The 26,726-nt window shown below is 50.7% G+C and overlaps 1 protein-coding gene across 1 annotated transcript in view; it reads right to left on the reverse strand.

Annotated features, from left to right (window-relative positions):
- The window catches only part of TGM2 (transglutaminase 2), a 31,723-nt gene extending 5,623 nt beyond the window's left edge, over window positions 1-26,100 (reverse strand). Inside the window, exons 1-10 of the mRNA XM_039864315.1 lie at window positions 25,988-26,100; window positions 23,406-23,585; window positions 18,655-18,897; window positions 15,170-15,288; window positions 12,349-12,477; window positions 11,161-11,338; window positions 7,350-7,485; window positions 6,599-6,702; window positions 4,720-4,962; window positions 3,058-3,330 (exon numbers count right to left, since the gene is read on the reverse strand). Coding sequence (XP_039720249.1) covers window positions 3,058-3,330; window positions 4,720-4,962; window positions 6,599-6,702; window positions 7,350-7,485; window positions 11,161-11,338; window positions 12,349-12,477; window positions 15,170-15,288; window positions 18,655-18,897; window positions 23,406-23,585; window positions 25,988-25,997 — 1,615 coding nt within the window. The 5' untranslated portion in view covers window positions 25,998-26,100. The remainder of the gene's footprint in view (window positions 1-3,057; window positions 3,331-4,719; window positions 4,963-6,598; window positions 6,703-7,349; window positions 7,486-11,160; window positions 11,339-12,348; window positions 12,478-15,169; window positions 15,289-18,654; window positions 18,898-23,405; window positions 23,586-25,987) is intronic.
- Window positions 26,101-26,726: the final 626 nt, after the last annotated feature.

The following is a 26,726-nucleotide window of genomic DNA, read 5'->3' on the forward strand; positions in this document are numbered from 1 at the left end:
GGTGGGGCTGGACCTTCAAGAACTGCTTTCTCTCTGCCAGGGACCACAGCCCTGGCCTTGGGCCAAATGCTGGCTGAGGGAAGGAACCGTGTGTGCAGTCAGTTTCAGTCATTCCTCAGATGGTTTGCCCTGCTCTGGAAGGTGCCTGTAGGCTTGATCACCAAGGCCAAGTTGGCTGCACTCCCAGTGACCTGCTTGGATGGGTGTGGGAGGAGAAAGAGAGAAAGAGTGGGGGCAGGAGGGCGAAGAGAGAGAAGCAGGGGTAGGGGCAACTGGATTTTGTTCGGCAGCCCTAGGCTCAGCTTCCTGTCTATTAGCACATGGAAATCCCCCAGATCTTATCAAAGAATAACAAGCAACTTAGACAAAGTGCAGAGTCTCCTGTCTCAAGTTAAGCTTGCCATAGAGGTCCCAATAGGGCACCCTGGACTAGCTCTGCCTTGAAGCCTGAGGATGACACACAGGACCTCTTCCCTCCTCGTCTCTCTCCCTGTAGGCTGTGTCTCTTGTGGGTCAGTGACACAGCAGGAAGGACCTCTGTGCTGTGAACACATCCCCAGGATGAGGAGAAACACTGAGAAGCTTGGCTGAAGCCTGGGCAGAACAATGCTCCAGGGGACTGATGATATCTGGGGGCAAAAGGTGACCCAACGAAGGCCCTGGAAGTACTTATTCTGGCACCACTGGCCCGGTTGAAGTTCACTTCATGCTGTACATTCGAGGGAGGATACTTCTTCCCTTTGAAGCAGTTCTGAGTATAAGGAGGAACTGATACACACACATTTACACGAAGAGGCTGGAAGGGCTATTCAAAGATGTGAGATGGGGAATCTGAGGCCTGGAACAGAGACAAGAAATAACCAGGAGCCCGCAGCCTGTCACAGAATTACAAGAACTAAAACTTGGGTGTCCTGACCACTCCGCATACCTGCAAGAACGGTCCCCTGCCCCTGACACTCGGGGTCTGGATGCAGAGGCACGAGCTGGGTCCTTCCATGCCATCGAGGTTGACAGGGACTCAGGCACCATTGAGCCCGGCACTGAGACAGCGACCTCACACAGTAGGTGTTCAGGAAAAGCCCACGGGGCTTCTCAGCCTCCCCATGCCTCTCTGCCCTTCTGCTCGGCCCCACCACATCCAGGCACCACTTTACACTTTCCAGACATGTCCTGAGCAGATGTCTTCTCCTTCAGTCCTCACAGGGGCCCAGTAGGTGGGTGTGCTGTTGCCCCATTTAATGGGTGAGTATGACTTGAGGCTCAGGGAGCATGTTCACCTGCCCAAGGTTGTACCTGTAGTAGGTGGTAGAGGCCACGTGCAAAGCCAGTCTGGCTGACCTCAAAACACATCTTTCAACAGCGTAAATGTTGGGGCCTCAGCCCTGGTGCCAAGTGGCTCTGCTTTCAAGGACTTAGCCCCTGCTCAGGGACCCTAACAGAGGGTCTGCTCCGGGTGTGTGGCTCTAGAGTTGCCCACAGTGGGCCAAAGACAAAAACCAGAAGGTGGCATTGTCGATACTGCAGACTGCCCAGAACACAGACAGGCCTCCCAGACAGGAACTGGGAGGCTGTGACCCACATGCCAGCTCATGGAGCCAAGGGCCAAGTCAGAGCTAATGAAGGAGAGGAAACATTCCCAGTTGACCCCCAAGTGTAGAGGGAAGGCCAACAGCTTTTGTAAGCACAGCCCTGCCCTGAGCCACACCACCAGCTCTGTGTATTAGCATCCTAGATTCCAGGTATTAAGTGCCTACTATATGCTCAGCCTCTTCCCCACCGGACGGTCCCACACTGTCAGGTCATGACTCCCATGTGCCTAATGGAGACACTGCGGTTTAGGGAGACAGCCATCTGTCCAAGTGACACAGCGAGCAAGACCCTCAGAGGATAGTCAATGTCTCAGTCTCCCAGCAACATGACCACTCTGCTGTCCTTGTGCCTGCAGGCTTCCAATGCAGAAGACTAGATTGGGCCGCTGTGGGGGGTGGGGTGGGAGACCAGACGCTGTGCTGCCTCCCTAAGTGACCTCGGTGGCAGCCACAACCCCCCTCAGGGTCTCAGGCTTACTTTTAGGAAGATAATCAGGCATGTTAACATTGTTTGCCAACAAAGGGGACCAAGGAGATGACTGTGCAGGTGTCTGATTGTGAAGCTGGACTGACAGAGGCTCTGTCTAGGGCTGAGGGCTGGGTCATCTACTGACATTATTTTACCTCAAAACAGGGGAGACCTGGAGCCAAGGAGTGAAGAGAAGATGAGCTGCCTCACAGTGGGGCCAGGCCAGGCGCTGGGGACATTTATGAGGGGAGGAGCAGGGCTGGGAGGAAAACCCTTCTTCCCACAGAGAACTGAATAGTCTTCCTATCACTAGGAGAGCCACGCCGTCCAATATGGCAGCTTCCAGCTGCATGCACCTCTTTAAGTGAAATTAAAACTTTAGTTTGGCAGTAGCACCAGCCACATTTCAAGGGCTCAGAAGCCACATGGAACTAGTCACACCACTCTGGACAGCCCAGATATACATTTCCATCATCGCAGAACGTTCTATGGATAGCGCTGGTCTAGAGCCTCTTCTCTCTGAGGCTGAGAATCTCCAGAGGAACAGAGGGTCTCACTAGGCAGCAGGGAGAAGATCCTGTGAGTGTGACAGTTACTGGAGACAGAGGGATGGAATTAGCTGTGAGAGGGCAGTAGAGAGTCTAGGAAGGCAGCTAGGGTCATGTGAAGACGAGATGAAACAAAGCAGTACGGTTGCTAAGAATACAGGTTCAAGTTTCAGCCTCGTCTCTTCCTAAATGTGTGGTCTCGGGAAAGTTACTTCACCTCTCTGTGCTTAGTCTTCTCATCTGGAAAATGGAGGCAATAAAAGACTCTCCCTTCTACCTTTGTTACAAGAATTAAATGGGTCGATATTTAGAGCACGCTTAGAATAGGACCTGACCTGGAGTAAGTGCTATGCAAGTGTCCGTGAGGTAAATTGCACACACACAGTGCTCAGGACACTACCCAGCATGTCAATCGGAGACCCGTAACTGATCCAGGAACCCAGGGCCTTACCAGAGAAGGGCTCCACGGAGAGATCGAGCAGTTCCTTGGTGCCGCACTCGGGCCCCAGGATCCCGTTGTAGCTGACAGTGCAGGCACGGAGCAGGAGGCGGCAGGTGTGGTCCTCAGCCGTGTCGTTGGTAATATGGGCAAAGACGTCAAAGTCGCTGCCCATTTTCATGCTCTCGCCCACACGGATCCGCATGGCCACCCCCGTCTCCTCTTTATCAGCCAGCTTGTTCATGTGGTTGGCCCTCTTGAAGGCTTCTCTCTCTTCTGAGGACCCTGTGGGGATAGAGAAGGGAGCTTGTTCGTGGCTGGAACCTACTGCAGTTGAGAAGGAGGCTGAGGCACGGCATGCTGGCTTCTGAGTGCTGGTGACTCAGAGTGGCACCAAAGGAGCCCTTTCTCTACAGTTCTGTGCCAGGAGGAGGAAAGAATATTTTCTTTACTTTCCACAAGTGAACTCCTGTACATCCCTCAAGACCCTGCTCCCAATGACTCCTCCTCCGGGAAGCCTTCTTGACCATGCCTTCCCCAGGATGAATGTGTCCCAGTGTCTTCTGGAGTGTCACAACAATGCTTGGTTCACTGATACAACTTGAGCTTTCTCACCTGCAGGGATTACTTCTCTCTGAATTCCTTTCCCTCCCCACCCAGCCTGTGAACCTCTCCAGCAGGAATCACTGCCCCCTTTTTTACATTCTGTTTACCTCTCTCTGATGCTCCTTTCATCCCCCACCCCCAAGTGTTGTTGGGTATACATCTATTTCTTCTATCAAACCATCAGCTCTGGATCTTTCAGAGGCCAGGAGAAGCATCTTTTTCTTTTGTTTTATCCCTTTCGCTCAGAGCATGACCACTTAATCCTCACCCCAGCTCTGGAAAGTCAGCGAGGGTCAGATGTGGGCAAGGCTATGGTCAGTCAGGCCTCTCTGTGAACCCCGCTGTGCTTGCTACACAATAGACACTCAGAGAATATCGATCACATCGGATTGGCTGTTGGATGTGTGCAAACCCAATTTTTAAAGTAAGCCATGTCCTTTGCTCCCCTACTGACTTAACACTAGTAGCAGAAGGAAGCCTTATCTTTATGTCTGATTGAACCCTTCTTATCTTTAAGTTTCTCTTTGTCCATTGCTCTTTTATTGAACCCTTCCCCATCTACCTTCAGGCTCACTTCCCCAGCGGCATGGGAAACATCGCAAAAATAAACACAACCAAGTTCCAGGAATTCCTCCTCTCTAGTATGAATATGTTGCAGTAAAAAAGTGTAGAATTGCCCATTACCATTGTAGGTCCCATTGCTGATAAGTACTGTTAATATATGACGTGGACATCATGAATTTTTTGGCCTTTCCTATATAGTCATCTCCTTCAGTTTTATTGAGTTGAACCAACCAAAAAAGTGAGGCTTAAAAACCAAATGGAATCCTTTTGTGAAGTACAGAATTATTTTCCTAAATGAATAATCCTCTACCACCATCTTCCTGTGTGTTTGGTAAGTCTGCACCTGTTTCTAAGGAATTTCTGAGAATGGAGAGTAACCTATAGGTCATTGTTGTGTGCAGGATGCCAAATAAAACACACACAACACACGCCCACTGGGGCTAGTAAAATGGGTGACTTATCTGCAAGGCAGTGTTGAAGGCTCTGAACAAACAGGGCACCTACCCTCCGGGTACTTGTAGGTATGGGTGATGTCCTCCCGCTCGTCACGGCCCACGCTCTTGGTGCTGATCTTCAGCCCCACGACCAGGGAGTGGTTGATGGACTTGTGAATGGACCCGTCATCCTGCCGGATCCAGTCCACCACATCAGCATTGACCTCCGCGTAGACAAAGGGTGCGTCATACTTGGTACTCAGGTCACCCTCCTTAATGGCACGAACTGGAACCGGGCCACAGCAGTATGTCCCTGGTTAGGGGAAAGAGGAAGGAGAGATGGGCCTGGGCTGAGCGGTCAGTGGCATCCTCCAAAACTTTCTGCAATTCAACCACAAATGGCAGAAAAAAATCTCAAGACTGGACAGCCCTTTGACTCAGGGACTTCACTTCTAGGAAGGCAGCATAGGGTAAGAACTAAGCCTGGAGACTCTGGAGCCCAACTCCGAGGGTTCAAATATCATCAGCTCTGCCTCTTATTAGCTGTGTGAACTTGGGGTAGTTACTTAACTTCTCTGAGCCTCAGTTTCATGGGGGGATGATATTTATACTGACTGAATGAGGATTTGCATATATATAGATGCTATGTAAGTGATAAATAAAATAGAAGAATATCCCAAGGCCTCCTAAGGAACTGAGGGAGCCAAGAAGGCAGTGCATTGGTCTTGTTTCCTGCCCGTACAGAGTTGCGGTCAGGGCTGGACACATACTCAGGAAGCGTATGTTAACTGAATGAACCTGCGGGCTGATGTTTATCTCAGTGTGGTTTACAACTGTCTCGGACTGATCACAAATTTAAAAGTTGAAGATTGGAGGCTAGGTAACTATATTACAGTGAATCCATTTGATGGAACGTGGTAACAGCAAATTAAAATTCAAACCACAGAACACTACCTGACAGAGAAATGCTAATGACGTATGGAGAAGTGACAGCGCCAGCATAAAAGGCCACGTGCAGCCAGAGTTCTTAACCCAGGGTCGACTGCCCCCCCCCGCCCCGCAAGGCACAGCAAATGGAAATCAGGGGTCCATGAACTTGGATGGGAAAAAAATTAAGTCTTTATTTTCACTGTACTTTGAAAGCACTTCCTTCGATTGTGAAAGCAGACAAACCACAGACTTGGGTGCACTTATGACTCATCGCCCATAAAATCCATCGATATCTTCATGTCACTTTTCCTCCCCTCCCTGCTTGTGCAGCTCTCCAGCAGGAATGTCACAGATAACTGGAGATATCACTTATGCCCATCTCTACCAAAGTTATCAAATTTATTAATTCTACTACTAGGTCTTGTTATATAAGGTATATATTATTATATCACAGATTTATCTTTAAAGTTTTTGAAAACTACATTTTGATGTAATTGGTTTACTTTGTAACCCTAACCCTAGGTACTATATTCTATGAATTTAACAATATCATTCTGAGAAAGGATTCATTTGGCTTCACCGATTTTGCCTGGTTCTCCACACCACCACCACCACCACCACCCCCGCCCCGGCACCGCCCCCCCTCACACTCACTCTCTCACCTACACACACACATATACAAACAAGTATATAACTGGAAGTTAATGGAAGCTATGTGTGAATGTAAATAATGCTTCTTTTGAAAGGAAAGGACGAAGATGCAATTTGATTTTTTTCTCCATGCTACTACTTATTTTCTGTTTTCCACGATAAGCGTGGATGGATTTTCAAATGATAAAGAAGCATATTATAAAATACCAGTGAGGTCCCCCACGCTCGTGTGGACCAGCCAAATGGCCTTTGGAGTCATCCAGACCTGGATTAGAATGCCAGCTCTGTGCTCCCCAGCTGAGGGACTCTGGGCAAGTGCTCTCCAAGCCTCAATTTCCTCATCTAGGTAAGGGGGCCATGCTACCTACCTTCACTCTTCTCTTGGGGTGTGGGGTCCAGGGCCTGCCATCCTTCATACCCCGGCTGCAGGTCTGGCCTGGTCATCCATGACTCTACCCAGCAGTGGAAATTCCTGTTGGGAAACAAAGCAGAACGTTGGCCAGGACTCAAACTCGGACTTCCGGTCACCTCCCCTGAGTCCACACTCGCCTTGTCCTAAGCTGAGCCCAGCATGTCCCGCTGACACTTGTCTGTGAAATGTCCCCCGTGGGCCTTAGCTCCCTCCTGCACTGGAAGTCATTCTCAATGGCTGTCCCCTTTCAGCGGCTCTTCAAGTCCAGCCGATGTCACTTTCTAATTTCTCAGCTCTGTCCTTTCTTTTCCGGTCCAGAGCTAATTTCTCAGCTCTACCTTGGTTCAGGCCTCATCACCACCTACCTGGACCATACCCCAGCTCCCACTCCAAGCTCTGCCCCAGACCTCCTGCACCAGGTTCATCAACATGTTCCTTTCCCAGTTTGAAGCCTTTGGTGACTCCTGGAAGCCCAGACCCTCTATCCTGGCCTCCCAGACTCCTAAAAACATATTCTTCCTGATGCCCTTTCATGTATCCTGTGTTGGCTGTCCCTCTTGGCCTTTGCTCATGCTGCCTGGAGAACCCTCCCCAAGCCCTGTTTCCCCCTGTCCAAATACTATCCAACTTTTAATCCCAGTTCAAATGTGACTCCTCCGAGAAGACTTCCCAGGTTTCCTCTCCCAGGACCCTGGGCACCATCTCACCAGATCATCTCACTCTTGTCACCCTGGATCTCCCCAAACTCGTTGCGGAAGTACTCGATGAGCAGGTTGCTGTTCTGATCGTGAGCTGAGTTATAGTTGGTCACGACTCGGGTGGGGATACCGAGGCACCGCAGCACTGGAGGTGGGGAGACACGATGGAGAGAGGGGTTAGGGGTTAGGAGTTGGGTTGAGGGTCTGAAGACATCTGCCCTGCTTTGGGCTTCCACATGTCCATGTGGACCCCAGTGAGCACTGTACCAACTGTCCAGGTGGTGAGGATGTGTGTCATCCCCTTACTGGGACAATGGCGCACACCTTGCTGGTTGCCCCATGTCCACTCTATCCCTTTCATGTCACAACTAGTAGAAGAAGACTCTAAAATGTGAATCGGACAACACTCCTCTGCTAAATCTTCAGTGGCTCCCCATGGCCCTCAAAGTCAAGGCCAGAGCTCCAGGTGTCGTCCTTTGGCCTTGTTAGGATCTAGCCCCTGAAGACCTCCTGCACTTTATTCCAGCGACACTGGCCTCCTCGCTGCTTCTCCGGCACGCCACGTTCCCACCAGCCATAGGCATTTGCCTATGCTGTTTTCTCTTCCAAGAAAGCCACCCACTAGGTTTAGATTGCCCCATCGTTTGCGTTCATGGCAAGGCTAGGGTCTCGTCATCATTCTCAGTGTAGAGGCATGTGATGGGTTCTCTAATTAGTCCTCTGAGGGCAGTGAGGGATCTGTATTCTTTTATATCCCCAGAGCCCAGCATAGGCCTGACACAGACCATTTAGTCAATGAGATGAAGGTGTGGGTGAAGTAGAGCGAGTAGGAGGAAGAGAGGAAGGGAGAGAGTGAAGGAATGATAGAGAGTCAGAGCAAGGAGCAAACAGTGGAACAGGAAGAAGAGGGAACAGGGCTTAGAAGACCTTCCATGCAGGCCGCAGCTGCTTCTGGCTGTGTGACCTGAGAGGCCAGCCCCTTCGCCAATCCAGGCCATGTTTCCTCCTCTATAAAACAGGGTCAGGGTTCACGTACAGTGTCGTCAGACGTGTTGGGACACCATCGTGGAAGAGGAGGGCTCTGCATTCACACCAAAGAACAGTTTACAGAGAGGTTGTAGTAACTGGGAAAGGGACTGGCGTTGCGATGACAGGTGAAAAAGAGACAGGATCAACTGGCATCAGCCGACCGAGAGGCAGAAAACCCCGGGCACAAATCTCGCCTGAATGGTGGTGCCGGGTGCTCCTGGCAGATGGAATTATGGATGTTTTACTCTCTCTTTTTTTAAATGTGCTTTTTAAATGTATATTATAAAAGTAACATATTCTCAGGGTAGGATAAAGAAAGTAAATATCTTAAAAAAGGAAGTGAAATGAAAAGGCCCTACTAGATGTATCCTATAGGACTTTCGTTTTACTTTTAGTTTTGACTGCGGTTGAGTCTCTCAGTCAGGGATGTGACATTTACCCATCATCAACTAGGGCAAAAGCCTCCCAGATGGCCTTGGATTCTGGCCAGAAGATCTAAGCAGGGAAGGAGCAGCTTTGAATCTCTACCTCTTGCCTGGTTCCTGTGCTCTAAGGCCTGGGCAGGGGCCAGATTTGCTGTTGCCCTTGGCAAAGGATGGTGTCCCAACACCAGGCCTTTCCCTTCCAGGCCTCTAGCCTCCTGTCCCCAATGCCCAAAGAGCAAGGCACCACTCCTGTCTCAGGGATGGTGTCCCAAGAAGCCTCATCGACACAGTCTAAGGCCAGGAGGCTGCCCCAGAACCAAGCACACCTGGTTCCAAGCCCAGCTGTGCTATTCACCAGCTGCGTGACCTCGGGCAAAGAACTTCCCCTCTCTGAGTCTCCTTTTCCTCCCCTGAGGAGAGCTAATAATAGCAGCTTGTTGGGATGCTGTGATGATTCAGAGAAGCACTGGGTGTGGGCAGTCTCATCTGCTCAGTGCCCAGGGTGGAACAGTAAAGTGTGTCACAGTGCCCATCACTGCAAATGTCTGTCTAGGCAGGGTCAGCCAACTCACAGACATTGAGAAAATGCTCCAGGATCCAGCCGAGGAATCAGAGCTTCCCATGGGAACCCCTAACCCAAACCTAACCTGAGCCAGAGACTGTGCTAAGGGGCATCTCCCCGGGTCCTACAAGCTCCCTGGGAATTAGGTCAGTCTCCACTGTCTCCATTCTACAGGTGAGGAAACTGAGGCCTGGAGACACCAATTCTCTTGCCCAAGTCCGCCCAGGGGTTGGAGGTGGAGCTGGGGTCAAGCCAGGCAGTCTGACTCCAGCCTCCATGGACCCACCTAGCATTTGGCTTCCCGAAGAAACCACGGGGCCGGGGGGTCAGACAGCCCCTTGTTTGACCAAGTTCTCCCTGGCTCCGTTACACACCAGGCCTTGGAGGAGGCTGCAAGGAGTCCAACTCAGCCCTGGCTTTAGGAAGAAGACAGTCAAAGGTAAGATTTGCAGCTAAATCTGCAGGCGGTTACAGCCCAGGGTGCAGAAGGTATCTGCAGGGGAGCTCAGGGACCCAGGCCATGTAGGTGGGGTTTCTCTAGGAAACCCACAGGGTTCTCTGAGCAGGTATGTTTTAGGCCTTTCAGCAGGAAGGGCCTAGGATGGGGGAGTTTCCATGAGAAAGGAAAGGTCATAGGTCACAGGGGGCAGACAGTCATGGAGGAGCGGTGATGGGGAAGGGACAGCAGAGACAGCCTAGCTGGGAACTGGGGCCAGGCTGTCCTCACTCGGCCTGTAGTGTGGAAAATGGTGCTGGGGCTCCTGGAGGCCCTTCCCTGGGCCTGAGCCCTGGTCTCAGAATCAGAAAAGCTGGGAACCCGAGATAAGCCTCTTAGATTTCCTGAGCTTGACAACGACGACGATGATCATGATGATGATGATAGTAATAATAGTAATTGGCAGCAGCACTATATAAGTATTTGCAGTTATGCACATGAAATCCTTCTAAACATCTTACATATGTTAACTCATTTAATCCTTACAACTACCCTAGGATAAAGGCACCATTATTATGCCCATTTTATATATAATAGAACTGAGGCTCAGAAGAGTTAAGTGATTTACCCAAGGATACACAGATGATAAGAAGCAAAGCCAGGGTTTGAATTCAGGCCTTGACTCCAGATTCTATGTTCTCAATTAGTATATGATGCTAATCCATTCTCATAAGCAACATTATCAGCCCTGGAACAATCTTTCACCTTTTTCTGGGCTCAAATTTTCAAGATTTTTTAAAGAGATTTGTTTTCTCTTTTTGGTTTTACATTGCTTTATCTTTTTCTCCTCTGCATTTTAGAATGTGCTTTCTTAACATTGATGATATTATCAAGTTATTAATAGGTCATATTTAGTAAGAGCTATACTGGGCCAAGTTCTGTGCTGAGCAGCTTTATGTCACACCCACCCTAGGAAGTAGGTCCTGTTGTTGTCCCCATTTTACAGATGAGGAAATTGAGCTTCAGAAGGAAGAAGTCATTTGCTTAAGGTCACAGAGCAAGTGAGTGAAAGAGTGGGAATTTTAACTCAGGTGTGCCTGTCTCCAAAACCCATATTCTCAACCCTGAGCCCATACCACCTCCCAAATGACATCCCTTGATCCTAAAAACCACTTGAGGGATAGTTATAAAAAAGACCAGAGAAGGGTAGCCACCAGCTCCAGGCAACACAGAAGGTGGGTGGCAGAAGCAGGAACAGACCTGGGGTCTCCTGTTTCCCACTCCAGGACTCTCTGTGCCCCACTTCCAGGGCTCACGGAGCTGAGGAAAGGTTGCTGGCCCTCCCCCACATCCCAGAGTGCAGCTCACCTGTGCAGGCCACAGCAGCGAAGACCCAGCACTGGCCGTACTTGACATTCTGGCAGCCATAGTTCTTCCAGCGCCGCAGGATGTCCACACTTCCGATCCAGAACATGGGGCTGATGCCATCCTTGTAGTTGTTGTCCCAACGTCCCATCAGCACACCCTGGTCATCATTGCAGTTGACCTGCAACCAGCAGGGCATCAGGTGGACCAAGTATGGGAGGAGGGGGTTGGCGCCGCCAGAGTGAGCATGGGCTCAGCAGGTAGTGAAAGGCAGGGAAGGGCATTCTAAGATGAGGGAGCAGCAGGTACAAAGGTACCAAGCTGTGACAGACTGCTATACATTGGAGATGGTTGGGGCTGGAGCCAGGGGTGCAGGAAGAGAAGAAGGGAGGAGGCGAAGAGGGGTCAAGGCCACGAAGGCGATGCTGGAGACGTGAATTTGTCGACTGCGTGGCAGGGGAATGACGCTGTGTGATCTGAGCTGTACGAAGACCAATTCTGGGCCCTGCCCAGATTGTGTCATTCCCCGCAAACTCCCATTCCCTCGAGAATAAAATCCAGCCTCCTGACCACAGCCCACAAAGCCTCTGCGGTCCGGCCCCGGCCCATGTCTGCAGCCTGCTCGCACCCTGCCCTCTCTTGCTTACTCCACTCCATCGTATTGGCCTCCTTTCTGCTCCTCGAACCTGCCGAAGTTGGTCCCTCCTCAGGGCCTTTGCACAAGCTGTACCCTCTGCTTGGAATGCTCTTCTCCTCTCAGTTATTATATCATCTCAGAGGGCATCTCTCAGGGGAGTCCTCCCACCCCTCGCTGAGGTTAGGCACATGTCTGGGTTCCTTCAGTGCTCGTGTCATGATTTATGACTGTGCGCCCATTCCCGTGACATTTTGACTAAGGTCTGCCTCCTCCCACCCTCCCACTAGAACATAAGCTCTATAAAGTTAGAGACCACACAGGTCTTATCCACGACTGTTTCTCCGGTGCTTGTGACACAGTGGCCCTTGATAAATAGTTGCTGAATGAATGAATGAATGAATGAATTGCTTTGAGGGATCACATGGCATTATCTTCATCTGGGTAAATCTTGTCTTTCTAAATACAAGTTCTCTTAGCTGAGACTTACGCATCTCTTGGATCCCCTCACTGTGACCTGTCATGGGCCCCTGGGGTGGGCCCTGCCACTCACTCACCATGCCGCTCACCACCCGGCCCACGTAGACAGGGCTGCTGCGGCGGGAGCAATCACGGCCACTGTCCTTCAGGAACTTGGGGTTGATGTCCAGGAGCATCAAGCAGATGTCCAGGATCCCATCTTCAAACTGTGTCAGAGGAAATAAGAGGAAGATGAAGGGGGTGAGAAGCCACCTCCTCCAGGATGCCTGCCTTGAAGCCCAGCAGCTGTAAGACCTCTCTGCTGTCTCACATGCCAGACTGGGAGGCTTGGGCTAGGTCTGCCCTAACTCCGTGATGCCAGGCCCGGGACAGGGTGGGATAGGACAAAGACTGAGTGTGTGGGAAAGGGAAAGGGGATGTGCCTGCATCCAGGGCCTGGCTGAAGGGTCCTGGGAATTTGGAGTGAAGATTGCAGAGTGGGGAGCCCAGTGTCCCTGTGGCTTCCCTCCCCTCAGAGTTACCTCAGGCCCTGTCACTGACCCTTTCCCTTCTCTGCTCAGCCAAATCTCCCACTTCCCCTAAGGCCTGACTCACCCTGCAGAGCTGAGGAGTGTCCCTTTCTCTCCCACCCCAACCCCACACTCTGCTCTGATTGGAGCTGAGGTAGATTATATGCAGGATTTTTTTTTTTCAGGCGAGGCAACCGTTGGTTGACCTCACAGATTGCAAGGATCTTGTCATCTTACAATCCCTTATTTTTTTATTTTTTACGCCTACAGCACCTGGTCTTCCTAGGTGGTCTCCCCTCCAAGTACTAACCAGGCCCGACCTGCTTAGCTTCTGAGATCAGATGTGAGGTAGATTATAAAAATATAAATCTAATTTTATCACCCCTCTGTTTCTACTGCAATCGGAGTAAAATCTAGACTTTTTCCTGTGGCCTGCGAGGCCCTTGGTGATCTGTGTCCACCTTCTCTTTTACCTCATCTCTCATCAGCCTCAGCCACACTCACTCTGCTCCAGGCTCACTGCCTCAGGCCCTTTGCACTTGCTATTTTCTTTGCTTGGAATGTTCTTCCTGCCGCTCTCTATATGGCTCACATCTTTTCATCCTTACAACTCAAATGTTATCTTTATCAAAAGTAGGACTCCCTCCTTATCACCTTCCACCAGACCACCCATCTGTCGCGTTCAAAGGCTCTTCCGTCTGCCCTCTGCTCCCCATCTCTGTGGTCTTGTCTCAAACCAGGCCTTGTCACAGATTTCCTTTCATGTTACAGAACAGACATGGCTTCAATGCTTCTGTGTCTCTCTATTGCCATCAGTCTGACATTCAGGCTGGTCACAACCTGGACACTGCTGACTTCTCCCACTTCATCTCCTGGGGTTCCTTATAAGATGCTCCCCAAGCTACAACAGACTCCTTAGGCATAGATTTTCCTGCCTCCTAGCTTTTGCTCATGTAGTTCCCTCTGCCCCAAAGACCGTGCACCCACCTCCTTCAAAGCCTAGCTCACATTGTGCCTGTGTCAGGAACTGCTCTGACCCCCTGGGCAGTTATCTCTTCCTTCCTTTAGGTCTTATCATCGTGGATTGTGATGACTTCCGGAAGCTCTGAGAGGGCCATGTCCCACGGCCTAGTGCAGCTTGGACACAGGAACTCAGAACAGAAATTGAAAGGGCTTTGTTCTGTTTCTCATGGGAGAATACAGAGCGCTGGGAAATCAGAGCTGATTCCTTTTTGGATGAATTTTAGGTAACCCAGTCACACCACCATTTTATTTATGTCTCACAAAAGGCTACAGGGTTTGGGGGCAGATATTTTTGCAGTTATTACTCCCAATATTCAGATCAGAAAAATGAGGTAAGAGTCCCAGATCACATGGGAAGGACTTTCCTGTGGTCCCAAGGCAGGACACCCTATGCCTGAACATGGACCCTGATCCAGGGCTGCTGGGAGAATTCTCAAAGTGAACCCCACCCCGCAAGCTAATACCCACTAACACACCAGGATATTGAGGGACCAGGAGTGTGATGGTTCTTGCTTCATGACTTTTCTTAGCAATGTTTCAGGAATTTTTAAGAGGGACTGGATGGTAGAGGAAATTAGGGCATTTGTTTGGAGAACCAGCCCAGATTGGCCTACTGGGGGATGAAGAACCGCCTGAAACAGAGAGGCGCCATCCAGCGGAGGTCAGCCAAGCCCAGCCTGGACATCCATGCCCTGGCTGACCCAGAGATTTCCAAGAAATAATAAATGATTGTTGTTTTAAGCCTCTAAGGTTTGGGCTTGTTTGTTATTCAGCAGGAGCTAGCTGTTACATCCAGACCAGTGGGTGCTCAAAAAATGGGTACTAGACCAGAAGCATCAGCATCACCTGAGAACTTGTTAAAAATGCAAATTCTCAGCCCAGACCGAGACCTGCTAAATCAGAAACTGGTGGTGGGCCCAACGATCCATGGTTTACATACTTTTCTGGTGATTCTGAAGTATATTCAGGTTTGAGAACCACTGATCTCGATACCAGTTTAAAGTCCCCTCTCAGCACATGCCTAGCACATAGTAAGCGCTCTTCAAGTGCTGTCTATTATTTTGATATATGGCCTTGAATGGTTCCCTTCTCCCTTCTGAAACACCTGTCAGCCTACAACTCCTAAAGGCTTGAATATCTGGGGCTGCTGCTCCCATGGTAAGTAGGGCAACCCTTTGCTGTATGACTTCAGGCCAGACCTAGGCTGTCTCTGAGCCTCCAGACATTTTAAGGCCCTTGAATCCTGACAGCATGGGGTGAATGACCTTGAGACCTACTCATACCTTTGCAGCTTTAACCGCTTCAGACCCAGGGCCCAGCACACAGTGGGCCTGAGATGGTTGAGAGGGGCAGGGTGTGGCCTTACCTGCCCAAAGTTCCAAGGTATGCTCTTGATGAACTTGGAAGAGCCCTGGTAGATGAAGCCCTGCTGAGTGAGGACGTACTCCCGTCGCTCCTCATCTGAGTCCAGGTATACAGCATCCTCTATGGGTAGGAAGGAAGGGGTCTCAGCTCTGGGTCTGGTGAGGCCCAGGGTCCCCGCAGACATGGCAGCCAGGGCACCAATTTCCCGGGGCCAGGTCGGCATCTCAGAGGCCTTTCTATCTTTTAATAAAAAAAACTAATCATGAATTAGTAATCCCATGTCAACGACATAAGGTGTTATCAGTTAGTGGCAACAATGGCTGCCTTTTATCCAAAACTTGCCAGGTGCCAGGATTTGTTTTTAGTGTGTGGTATATATTAACTTGCTTTTTTCCACAAAAGCCCTATGTGCAAGGGATTCAGGAAAGCCCCACTTACAGACGGGAGAATTGGGACTCAAGAATATTTTACAGATAGAAAAACTGACGCCAAAACAGGAGACAGCAGAGCCCTGGACAGAAATCAGGTGCCCCCTACCTCAGATCCTCACTTGTTGTGCGACCCTGGGCAGGTCACTTCTCCTTCTCTGCCTACCTCTCTTGTTCCCTGTGAGTAAAATGTTATTGCAGATTTGAAAGGTGCTCTTTGCAAGCTGAAGCCCTGAGCCAGCGTGAGGAAGGAGCATGATGCAAGGTGGAGAGAAAGCCAAGAAAGGGTGACTGTGGCTCTGTGGAGGTGGAGTTCTGTCCACCTGGAGGTGGCGGGGAAGGGAGCAGGTGGCATCTGATGTCTTGATGACATTCTAAGCAGAGGACCAGAGACAGAAAAGGTGCAGCTGCTGGAAAATGCAGGGCGGTTAGTTTTCTTTGACTAATAAGGACAGAAAAGGGGGCTGAGGTAGTTGGGGCCAGATGACAGGAGGTCAAAGTCAGGCTGATCTTTACCATCCCTACTTCACAGATGAAGAAGCTGAGACTGGAAAGGGGAAATTCAGAACCTTTGGTGGGCCCTGGGCATTTTTGCTTCCATGGGCCCCTTCTTCTATTAAAAAATATATTAAAAATATATTTTATAATGACTTTGGTATAACGATGAATGTATTAATATTACATATTAAAAAATATTATCTAGCCTAAATGTTCAGTTTTTAATTCTGGTTTTCAAATAAATTAACACATTTTCATGGACCCCTTAAAGTATGGTGGGCCCAGGCACTGTGCCTACTGAAGACAGTTTGGAAAAGCACATCCAGAAGCTGGCAAAGCTGAGCCTAGAATGCAGCTGCTCTGGGCTCCGTGGGGGCCATCTTCAGTGACCAGCACCCCCACTCTTATTGCATGGAGGAAAGCAGATGTGAAAGTGGCTGAGTGTCTTATGTATCCTGCTCTTCAGTTCCAAAAAAAGGTGTAATAAAAATTAGCCTTACAATAAGTGATCTACTTGGTTATAAATCAGCTGGCAGTGTAGGAGAAAGAAAGAAAGAGAAAGAAAGAAAAACCCATGGTATTTCCCTGTTGGAATGAGAGTGTCAGCACACTGGGACTGACGTCTCCAGCTCAGGTCACCATCTGGTAAAGGTAGGTGCATTGGGAACAGAAACTTCGCACGTAAACGGTGCTTGATCCTGTCCATGTCGGAGCTCAGGGACAGGAGGGTCCCATTTCACAGGCTGATCCTGCCCACTCCCCACAGAGGGAGAGCAGTGACCTTGCCCAGCGCCTCTGCCCCCACCAAGACCAACTTCCTGCCTCCCCATCACCAGCTCCACCGCCTCCTCAAGGCTCCCACCCTGGGATATGGGTCACTTTAGTCACTGTGCTGCTTGGCTGACCGCCACACCAACCCACTGAGCAGGGAGGGGACAGTTCCGGAGGGAGGAGGACATCCCCCAGAACCTTGCTTCCCATTCCCTGAACTCTGAAACTTTGCCGTGTTTGTCACGGGGACACTGGCACGTTCCTGCTCCACAGGCCAGACTGCCGACCAGCTGTAAATTCTGCAGATTGTCAAAAATCAAAACAAGCAAACAGCAGGGCCAGCAAAGCCACTTCTGTCCTGAGAAACCATTCCATGTGGCCACGGGAGCAAGAGTGCTCGTCGTCACTCCCTCCCCGTGATGAGCCACTGGGGACAACCTCATGTCCATGGGTGGGGGGCTAGTTGAATGAACCATCCACATGAGCAAAATGAGGGACACTTGGGCTCTTAAAAAAAATGAGCAGATGTATGCAGGTGATGTGGTAAGACCCTCAAGATGTATCGTAGAGGGAAAACAAACCCAGTTGATGTAGACTGTGGGATCTTTTTATGCTTAAGAGAGACAGAGGAACCCAATAACACGGCAATGTCTCCAGGCACGTGCACCCGGATCTAAATTGCCGAGACCCCCGAGATGGCGTTTCCAAGGAGGGGAGTCGGGGGTCTGTTTCTCTCTAGTGCTTGAAGCTTTTTACAAAGGGGATGTCTTCTTCTCTTACTGCTATCATTAGAAATAAAAGCCAAAATATGTAAAAAGAAAATAAAAAATCTTTCTGCTCAAGTATGTTATAAAATGCCCCCAAAATGAAAAAGAAAAAAGAAAGCAGTAGCCCTGTTTTTCTGATGCTGGAGAGGTCACGATTTCTGCCCCAGACCCAGGCTTTGAGGGGGGACCCCTCATTCCCAGTCTGGGACCTGCCCACAAGGCCTCTTTCTCTGCATTGCTGTGTAGGAACAAGAAGGAAACAGATCTGACCGCCTTGGTAGTCAGATGGGGAAACTGAGGCCCAGGAAGGGGTGTGGCAGCCCCTCCCTCCTCGGTGCTTCTGACTTTCTAGTTTTGTCCAGCATTGTCCACTTACTTATTGAAGGAGCTGCCAAAAGCCACTTAAGCACCCTGAGCCTCAGTTTCCTGTCTGTGAAACAAGGACGCTGACCTCTACCCCTGGCATTGTTGAGCGGACTAATTGAGAGAGCATATGAGGAGGCACTTAGGTAACCAGACTGCTCTTGCCCACCTCTCCTGGCTACCGCACCTCTCCTGGCTACCGCACCCCTCCGCCTCCCTCAGTTTCTCCTCTCAAGCCAAGCTGGTGAGAGTTAGAACAAAGCCCCATGAAACAGAAACAGGTGTGGAGCCACGGCCCCGCGTATCCGCTGGGCACCCCGTTCCTGAATGGGGCTTCTGAACGTGGGCAATTTCTATGTACAGCTTCCAGTACCATGGGAACATATGGACTGACACATGGGTTAAGATCGCTTGGTAGATGTGTGGCCTTGGACAAGTTATTTTGCTTCTGCGAGCCTGTCTCTTCCTCTGTAAGTTGGAATAGCAGGAGTCCTCACATCACAAGCTTTTTGAGAGGCTGAGCACAGAGCTGCACAGAGTGGGCCTCGCTCAATCCACTTTGATGTCTCTTCTGCCCCATTCCCCCACCCTCAGTGGTCCCCATGGGTGGGTCTAGCCCTGCCAGTCTCCCACCTGACCATGGATGGAGTGCGGCTCACCTGGGCACCAGGTGTTGAAGAGCAGGGTGAAGTGGCCCAGCACAAAGCTGGAGCCCTGGTAGCCGGTGGAGGCCTCCAGGCTGAGGCGGTACAGGCCGATGGGGGCATGGGCGGGGGTGCTGAGCTGCAGCGAGAGAGCATTGTCCTGCTGGTCCACCACCGAGGCTGTCCAGGCACCCTCCTCCACAGCATCAGACAGGGGGAAGCGGGCCTTGGTCCCAGCTTCCTTGCTGGGGGCTGGACCTGCAGAGGAAGAAAGCAGGGGCTGTGAGCCAGGGGTGGACAGGGAGGCAGGGAGCCAGGGATGGCAGGGGCCAGGCACATGTCAGGGGTCCATGAGCCTGTGTTCGAGATCCAGTCCTGCCACTAACCACTGAGGGAACTTGGGCAAGAAGTTTCCTCTCCCTGAGCCTTGGTTTCCCCATCTAGAAAGTAATAATGAAAACTCAGCCTTGCAGGGTGGTTTTGTGGGAATGCATGAAAAGCTGCAGGCACACAGCAGGTCCTCAACTAGACAGATCCTCCTGGGAGAGGGGACAGTGCAGCCTGGGGCAGGGTCTCAGTCACACTGCTCTGGGCTGGCATAACTGGACAAGACCATCCCCCTCTCCATCTGGAGCACAGACAGGAATTAGGCAAGTGTTCCCCAAGGGTCATCCTTTCCCGCTGAGTTCTTTTACCAGCTAGCATCCTTACTTCCATTTCAGAAAAAGAAGCCCCAGCTCTAAGTGAGATAGCACCATGGTCCGCTGACAACCCCTGGGGGCTTGTCTGAGAGCCCCCTTGTTGTTGGGTGCTGGCCCATACAACATCTTATGTGTTTATTTCCCCCCATGGCTCCTCCAGAGGCAGCTCTTAGGATTGATCATAGCCATCCCTCACCTCCCTACAGCTGTTTACACTTTATGAAATGCCTTGACACTTTTTGCTTCCCCGAAGACTCCTTGTACAGGTGAGAAGACTGAGGCCTGAAAGAGAAGGGGTCTCCCGAAGATGTCTCGGGGTTCTGTGGCAAAGTTAGCATCTGAGCCCAGGTCTCTAGGCTCTGGGCTGACCCCACAGCACCTCTCATTCCCAGAGGATGCTCCCCAGCAGGGATCTAAAGTCTCAAGAAAGTGGAGAGCCTGCCTCAAACAGCTTCTTTTTCAGGTGGAGGGGAGGGCCTGGCCCACGTAGGCATGTCTGAGTCATAGGGAGGGCGTGGGAGGGCTGGTCACCCTTTCTAGACTTGGGTGGTGGAGAAGAGAAACAGAACCTTCTCTGCTTGACTGGCCAGCTGCCCAGGAAGTTTTATTTTTATTCTTCCATCTCCCTCCCTGTAGCCATGCCCACCACTGCTGACAATACGGGGGCCTGCTCACTGAGGGGCTCCCTCCCAGTACTTGACCCCTGCTCCCCACCCACACCCAGGCCCAAATATAACCATGAACTAAGAGGCAGGGTGCAGGTCTCCGGGGCCCTGTCTGGGTGCCAGGAGCCAGCTGAAGGCCTTGAAACGCTCCCTGTCTTTCAGAGTCAGCATTTGAGGGAGGCGATCGGCAGCACTGGAGCCCAAGAGACAGCCTGAGTCTGGCTGTCCCACTCAGGCCCTGAGCTTGTGTAAGCTGGCCTAAGTCACTAGGCTTCTCTGATTTGCAATTTTCTCATCAAAGAAGAAAACAGGCTTAGACCACATGCCTGGGAGGTTCTGATTCCAGGTCTGAAACTGGCTCTGTAACCTTGGATGAGCTGATTAGCTTCTCTGTGCCTCAGTTTCTTCATCCGTAAAATGGGGCTAATTGCAGTACCTCATCACACGGTCAGTGTGAAGCTTAAAGAAGGTGAGGCATGAAAAGCACATCACAAGGTACCTGGCACATAGTAAGTTCTCAGCAAACCATAGTTATTGTTTATTATCACCGCCACCTCCTAACGCTCTTTAAAAGATTCAGTGAGAGTTCTTTGAAGGCACTGAAAACAGTGACTAGTATGTAGTAATTATGAAGCAAATGTGAGTTATCCTTAGTGTCACCAAAAGGGACCATTAAAAATCAGAATTCTCAGGCCAAATCACAGATTTTGAGGACTGGAGTGAAATGGAAACTAAGGCCAACAGGGGTAATGTTAGAGTAGACCAATGTCTCAGTTTGCTTGGGACAGTTCCAGTTTATGCCTGTGGTTTTAGCATAATTATTAATGAAGTCCCTTTCATTCTCGGAAATGTCCCTGTTTGGATGATCAATGATCTGGTCACCATGGTCACAGCCTGGGCCAGGTCCCACAGCCTTGGTCACTAGTGACATTCCACCCCCAGGGAAAGGTCAGGAAACACACTTCCCTTTCTCTCTGTCCTGGGGCACTGTGTATATATATGTGTGTGCACGCACACACACGCCCCTTTCTTCCAAGGGGTCCTGGAGGGTGGGGTGAGAATGGGCTGTCCCCACTCCCACTGGCCCTACCGCTGCTTACGTAAGCTAGATTTGGAAATTCCTGGGCTGCGGTTATACACAGTACTCTCTGTGGGGCCAGAGACACCACAGGGACCCCTCTGGGCCTAAATGACTCTGGGGACCTGAAAGATCCTATCCACTATGCCAGACCATGGTGGTGGGGGTCCTGGTTGGGTGGGTGAGGGGAACCTTCCAGAGCAAAGCCTTCCCTTAAACTCATAAGGGTTCTTTTCACTCTTTCAGGCCGACCTCACTCCCACCCCTATACTCCCAAATCCAGACTCCCCTTGGAGGGAAGCAGAGCTTAATCCTGTAACAAGGACAGTGCTTATCTACTGTGGGCTGTACCCTATAACAGAGCCTGTCAGGTCATCTGGGTAACCTTAGCCAGCTCTCTCCCCTCTCTGGGGCTCGGCTTCCCTGAAGAGGTAGGACAGGCCGATCATAAGCTAGAATGTTTCAACACAGGAGCAGAGGGCCCTGGCCAGGCCCCGGGCTGGGCGTTGACATAAGCCAGGCCTTGAAGTGAGAGGCCTGGCTTCCCGCTATTGTTCCTCAGGCTTCCCCAGCCCTGGGAAGGTTCTTGGTTGCTCAGACAGGGAAGCTGTGTACATTCAAAGATAGAGTGTCCTTCGCGGCTACCCATAGAGGCTGTGGAAGTGGCCAGGACAGGCTGGCTACAGTTAGGGATAAGTTGGTGAAGACTGGAGAACAGAGATTAGTTGCTGGGATAGGAAGGCCAGTTGCCTCCACAACCCTAAACTTGGGGCTTTAATTATCTAACACCAGGTTGCCTAGATAATTGAGAAGGGGAAAGAAAGAGGATTCCTTGAGAATGAAAGAAACAAAAAGAAAGTGGGGAATTATAGGCTACCCAAGCTCATCTACCATTCCAAACCAGGATCAACAAACCAAAGCCTGGCAGGTACTTGTGGTTAATAGGTAAAGGTGCCTGCTGTGGGGTCACAGTGACAGAAAACATCAACTCTGGGGTCAAGGTTTGAAAGCTGCTTTTTCCCTATTCACTGTATGACCTGGGCAAATATCTTGACCTTCCACAGCCTCAGTATTTCCATTTGTAAAATGGGGGCTCCTTATGCTTCAGGGATGAGCGGTTTCCGTATGAGCATGCAAACAGTAGGTCCTCCATAGATGTGATTTTCATTATCCTAAGCCTGACTCTTCTCAGAGCACCAACTGTTATGTACTCCCACCTTCCATTTCTTAGAAAGGAAACCAAGGCTAGAGACATGAAAGACTAGCAGGAGGCCCCTCTGCTAGAAAGGGCTCCATGAGTGCAGGGTGAATGGGGCGGGTGCCCCTGGGTAGTGGGTGTGTCCCTGCCAGAAGGGGTGGGATGGGAGGAAAGGGATGAAGGGATATCCGTGACGAGTCTGCGGGCATTGTGATAAGCCTTATCAAACGGCCTCGCAGGTAAATGCTGGCCTCAGCCAGGCGGAGCAGTTCCTGCTTGCTGCTCTGTCTGCCCTCGGGGACCTCAGAAAGAGCTGACCTTTTCCACATAGGTGGCCCCTCGCTGACTTCGAGGGAGTGGTTCCCACCAGAAGCCAAAGCAACCGATTCAACATTAAAGGCCATTTTCCCAGGGTTGGCTGGGGCCCCAATGTCCCTTGGCCCATCACTGGAGCCCCTGGAGCAAGACCAGCAACAGCTACTGACGTCTACATGGTACTCCTTCAAGTCAGGCCCTTCTCAGTTAAGAACCCTCCACCATGACTGCCTTTCATGTGATAAAACTCAGTCTCAGAGAGGCTAAGCGACTTGCCTCAAGCCACACAGCGGGTAGGCAGCCCAGGTCTGCACCAGAACCCGGAACTGTCCATCCAGCCCTTCAAGCCTGAGGCAGCCTCCCGAAGGGTGGAGCCGGCTGGGTTCTCTCCACCACCCAGACCCTATCTGGGCCGGATCCCAGAGGCCTGGTTGGGTTGTATGGATTTGGGGAAGTAGCTGTTGAAAAGAGCTCAAAAGTCATTTTGAGGTAGGAAAGAGCGAGCAAGATCTTGATGAATCTGTGTGGTAGAAAGCTGACCCCAGCTGACCCCCGCCCTGGTGATGACAGGTTTTTAGGCATCCAGGTGTCCAGCAGCACAGACTTGTTTACAAGGCTGGGTGGCCTGAGGTGACATTTCTCGGCTTTCTATGCCTCAGTTCCCTCATCTGTGACATGGAGCTAGTGACTGCTGGGAATTTCCCAGGGGTGCAAAGAGGAATGAAGTCACCTATCCCCATTGTCTGTCAGAGGACAATGAAATCACACAACAGGACAAGTTAGGGTCGAGTAGGGTGGCAGGTACTCACCAGTCACGACACTGAAGGTGAGGCTGTCCACACCGGCCTCGTAGTTTCTGCCCTCAAAGTACAGTGTCAGCCGGAAGGGCTGGCCCCGCCGCACCACCAGCCTCTCCCGGCAGAGGTCTGCCGTGTGGTGGTCACGGCCATTGGCCTCCAGCTCCAGGTCGCATCTCTCCAGAACCAGATCTACAGAGACAGTGAGGGACATGAGCCATGGTGCATTCAGCCAACTGTGACCCCCACTGCCACACACCTGCACTCCCTGGACACGGGGGCCTCCAGGGAGCCAGCCCTTTCTCGATAATGGTGACCAGTCCTGGATGAAGGTTCTGCCACCTCCCAGGTGTGCGACCTCAGGCAACTCAACTTTTCTGGGCCTCAGTTTCCCCATATAGCAGGATCTACCTCAAAGGGCTGTTGTGAGCCACTTAGCAGCACAGTGACTGGTGCATAATAAACACTTACTAAACGTGAGCTGTTCTATCGTCCTTGGAGAGTTAAAGCAAGCGCAGTATTTGGTAATAGGTTGACTACGTAGGCTTTGCCTTTTAGGTTCAATTTCCAATTTACAGGAAATACAGAGGATTGACGAACATGTTAAACAAAGAACAATGACATGATCAACAAAACTCATTCTCAGGGAAACTATAGGCAAAGGATTTGATTTCTTTAACAACTAAATTATAAGGAAAAAAATGAGAAAAAAAATGTTGAAGAGAGAACCTATAGATTAAGAGAAATTTAAGAAACATTCCACTCCATTGTGCTGTGTGGGCCTTATTTAGGTTTTGATTTAAAAAAAAAAAAAAAACTATTTAAAAACATTTACATGTATGAGACAACTGGAAATTTAAATACTGATGGACTAATGGTGATATCAAGGAATTTTTGTTAATTTGTTTATGTCTAATATATATATATATATATACTCTTTAGAGATATATATATTGAAATATTTACAGATGGAATTATGTGATGTCTAGGATTTGCTTCCAAATAATGGGGCAGGAGTGACATGGAGGTGTGGGAGGCAGGAGTAACGATAGGTTGTTGGTGGTTGGAACTGGGTGATAACGTAGGCATTTAGTATTCTATTCTCTCTACTATTATGCATGTTCGATATTCTCCATAATTAAAAGGATTTTTAAACGACAGGGGTTTTGGAGTCTGCTGGACCTGGGTCTCAGTTCCGCTGTGCTCCTAGACAGGTGTCTCTCCCTCTCTGTGCCTCCCTCACTGAAGCCTCAAAGGGCTGTTGTGAGTCCCAGGAGTGGATATTGAGACACCCTTTTCCCCAGGGCCTATCCCAGGGCAGGAACTTGATATGTGAAAATTTAATTTATAGTTTCAGAGGGAGCTGAAGACCAAGGCAGGGATGGGGGTGATGGGGTGGGTGGAAGTCAGAGCAAAGCACAAACCTTTTCATCTTGGCAAGCTCAAGGTCAAGATTTGGAAGCCTATAGGGTGGGGGGAATGGGCAAGCCAGACTCTCAGAGCCCTGGGACCCTTGAGAAGTATGTGGTCCAAATGGGGCCCAGGGGAAGGATTTGCTGAAAGTCACCCAGCACGTCGGTCCTTCTACTGGGACATCGATCCAGGTCTCCTGCATCCTGTCATGGATATCTCAAAAGTGAGGTGTAAAGTGCCCAGTGACTGTAGAAAGAAACACCTGCCTCATGTCCCTTTCCACATTCCCTCTCCTCACACCTTCTTCCCGGGGGCTGCAGTGGTACAGAGGTCATCTGCAAATGGACATGACCCAAGAGGCAGCTGAGATGCTGGGTCCAGCAATATTAGTACAGGGACACCCTCCACTGTAGAAATCCCTCTCCTGGGATGGTAACACTGCCAGCGTGTGTGTGTGTGTGTGTGTGTGTGTGTGTGGGGGGGCCGGTAAAACATTAATTGAGCCCCTTCTCCACTCCTTTCAGCCTTCACAGATGTACCAAGGGCTGGCATTATCATCCATGTTTTTCAGGAGGGGAAACTGAAACTCAACAAGTGGCCAAGGACTAGAGTCGCAGAACTTAAGGGCCAGAAGAGATCTAGAAGAACATGTCTGCTCTCAGCTCACTCCTCCTGCATAGGATGCTGAAATGTCCTCTCTGGCCCTCAGGGCCAAGGAGTCAGCCATGGCCGACTTGAACATCACCAGGGACAGCATGCATGCCTCCTTCCAGCTGGCAGGGACTAACCAAAGCTAAGTGTTCTGAGGCCAGGCCAGCACTCCCTGTACAGCGTCACACCACCGGACACACAGCAGGGACCCAGCCTCACTAACTGACTGAAGGCAGGGACAATGGTTGACTAGCACAATATTGTACAGTTTACAACATGATTTCATGTTTCATTGCCTCATCTGATCCAGGGAGGCAAGGGTTAATGTCCCGGGAATGGGGAAACTGAAGCCCAAGCCCACCCAGGACTAGGAGCCAGGCACTTCTCATCCAGCCCAATCCTCCTGTTCTCCAAATCGGGGACTTAAGGATTGAGCCCAAGCCTGTCCTGACCCCTACTGCACTGAGATCCCTGAGACAAGGCAGGAACAGCCAGGCACAGGGTCGTGTGGTGCTGACCCTAATACTCACCCTCGGCCATGGTCAGGTGGTGTTAGCAGCTCCTCGACTCGACTCGACTCGACTCGACTCGACTCGACTCGTGGTAGGACACTCCAAGTAACGACCACTGGAGGCAGGCGCTGCAGAGGCTGAGAGCTCGGGAACTTATAGCCGCTTTGGGGCGGGCAGGGGGCGTGGCACGAGGGAAGGCGGGGACCTGGGGAGGCTACTATTGCCCAGTCTGGGCCACGCTCTGGACTGGCCGGCTGGGGCAGGAGCTCAGGGAAGGAAGGGAGCTGTGGCCAGGCAAGGGCTCCCCCTGGGGGAGCAGACTGAGCACAGGGCTGAGACACGAGGGCAGGGGCACACGATTAGACCAGGACACACGGACACACCTGGACCCACAGCATCGGACCTTGGGTGACAGAGACACCTGGACACAAAAATACACACACGCAGATACAGACACATGTGGAGCAGACAGGCACACAATCAGAGACATAGGGATGTGGCTACACAGAGACGCAGGCGTGCTCCCAGAGATACAGCAGACAAACCTGGACATACAGCCACAGTGACATGGACACAAAATCTTAAAATTTTAATCTTAAAACCACAAAGACATGCCAGGACATAAACACAGCTAGACACACAGGTACCCACCAAAAGTCACACACAAATAAACAGGCGTCCAGATGCACCCAGCTCACAGACACACACGGACAGACCTCACAGACACCGACACAGCATCGAATGTGGACACCAAATC

This window comes from Pteropus medius, unplaced genomic scaffold (genome assembly GCF_902729225.1).
Source record: "Pteropus medius unplaced genomic scaffold, Ma_sr-lr_union100, whole genome shotgun sequence".
Lineage (NCBI taxonomy): Eukaryota > Metazoa > Chordata > Mammalia > Chiroptera > Pteropodidae > Pteropus > Pteropus medius.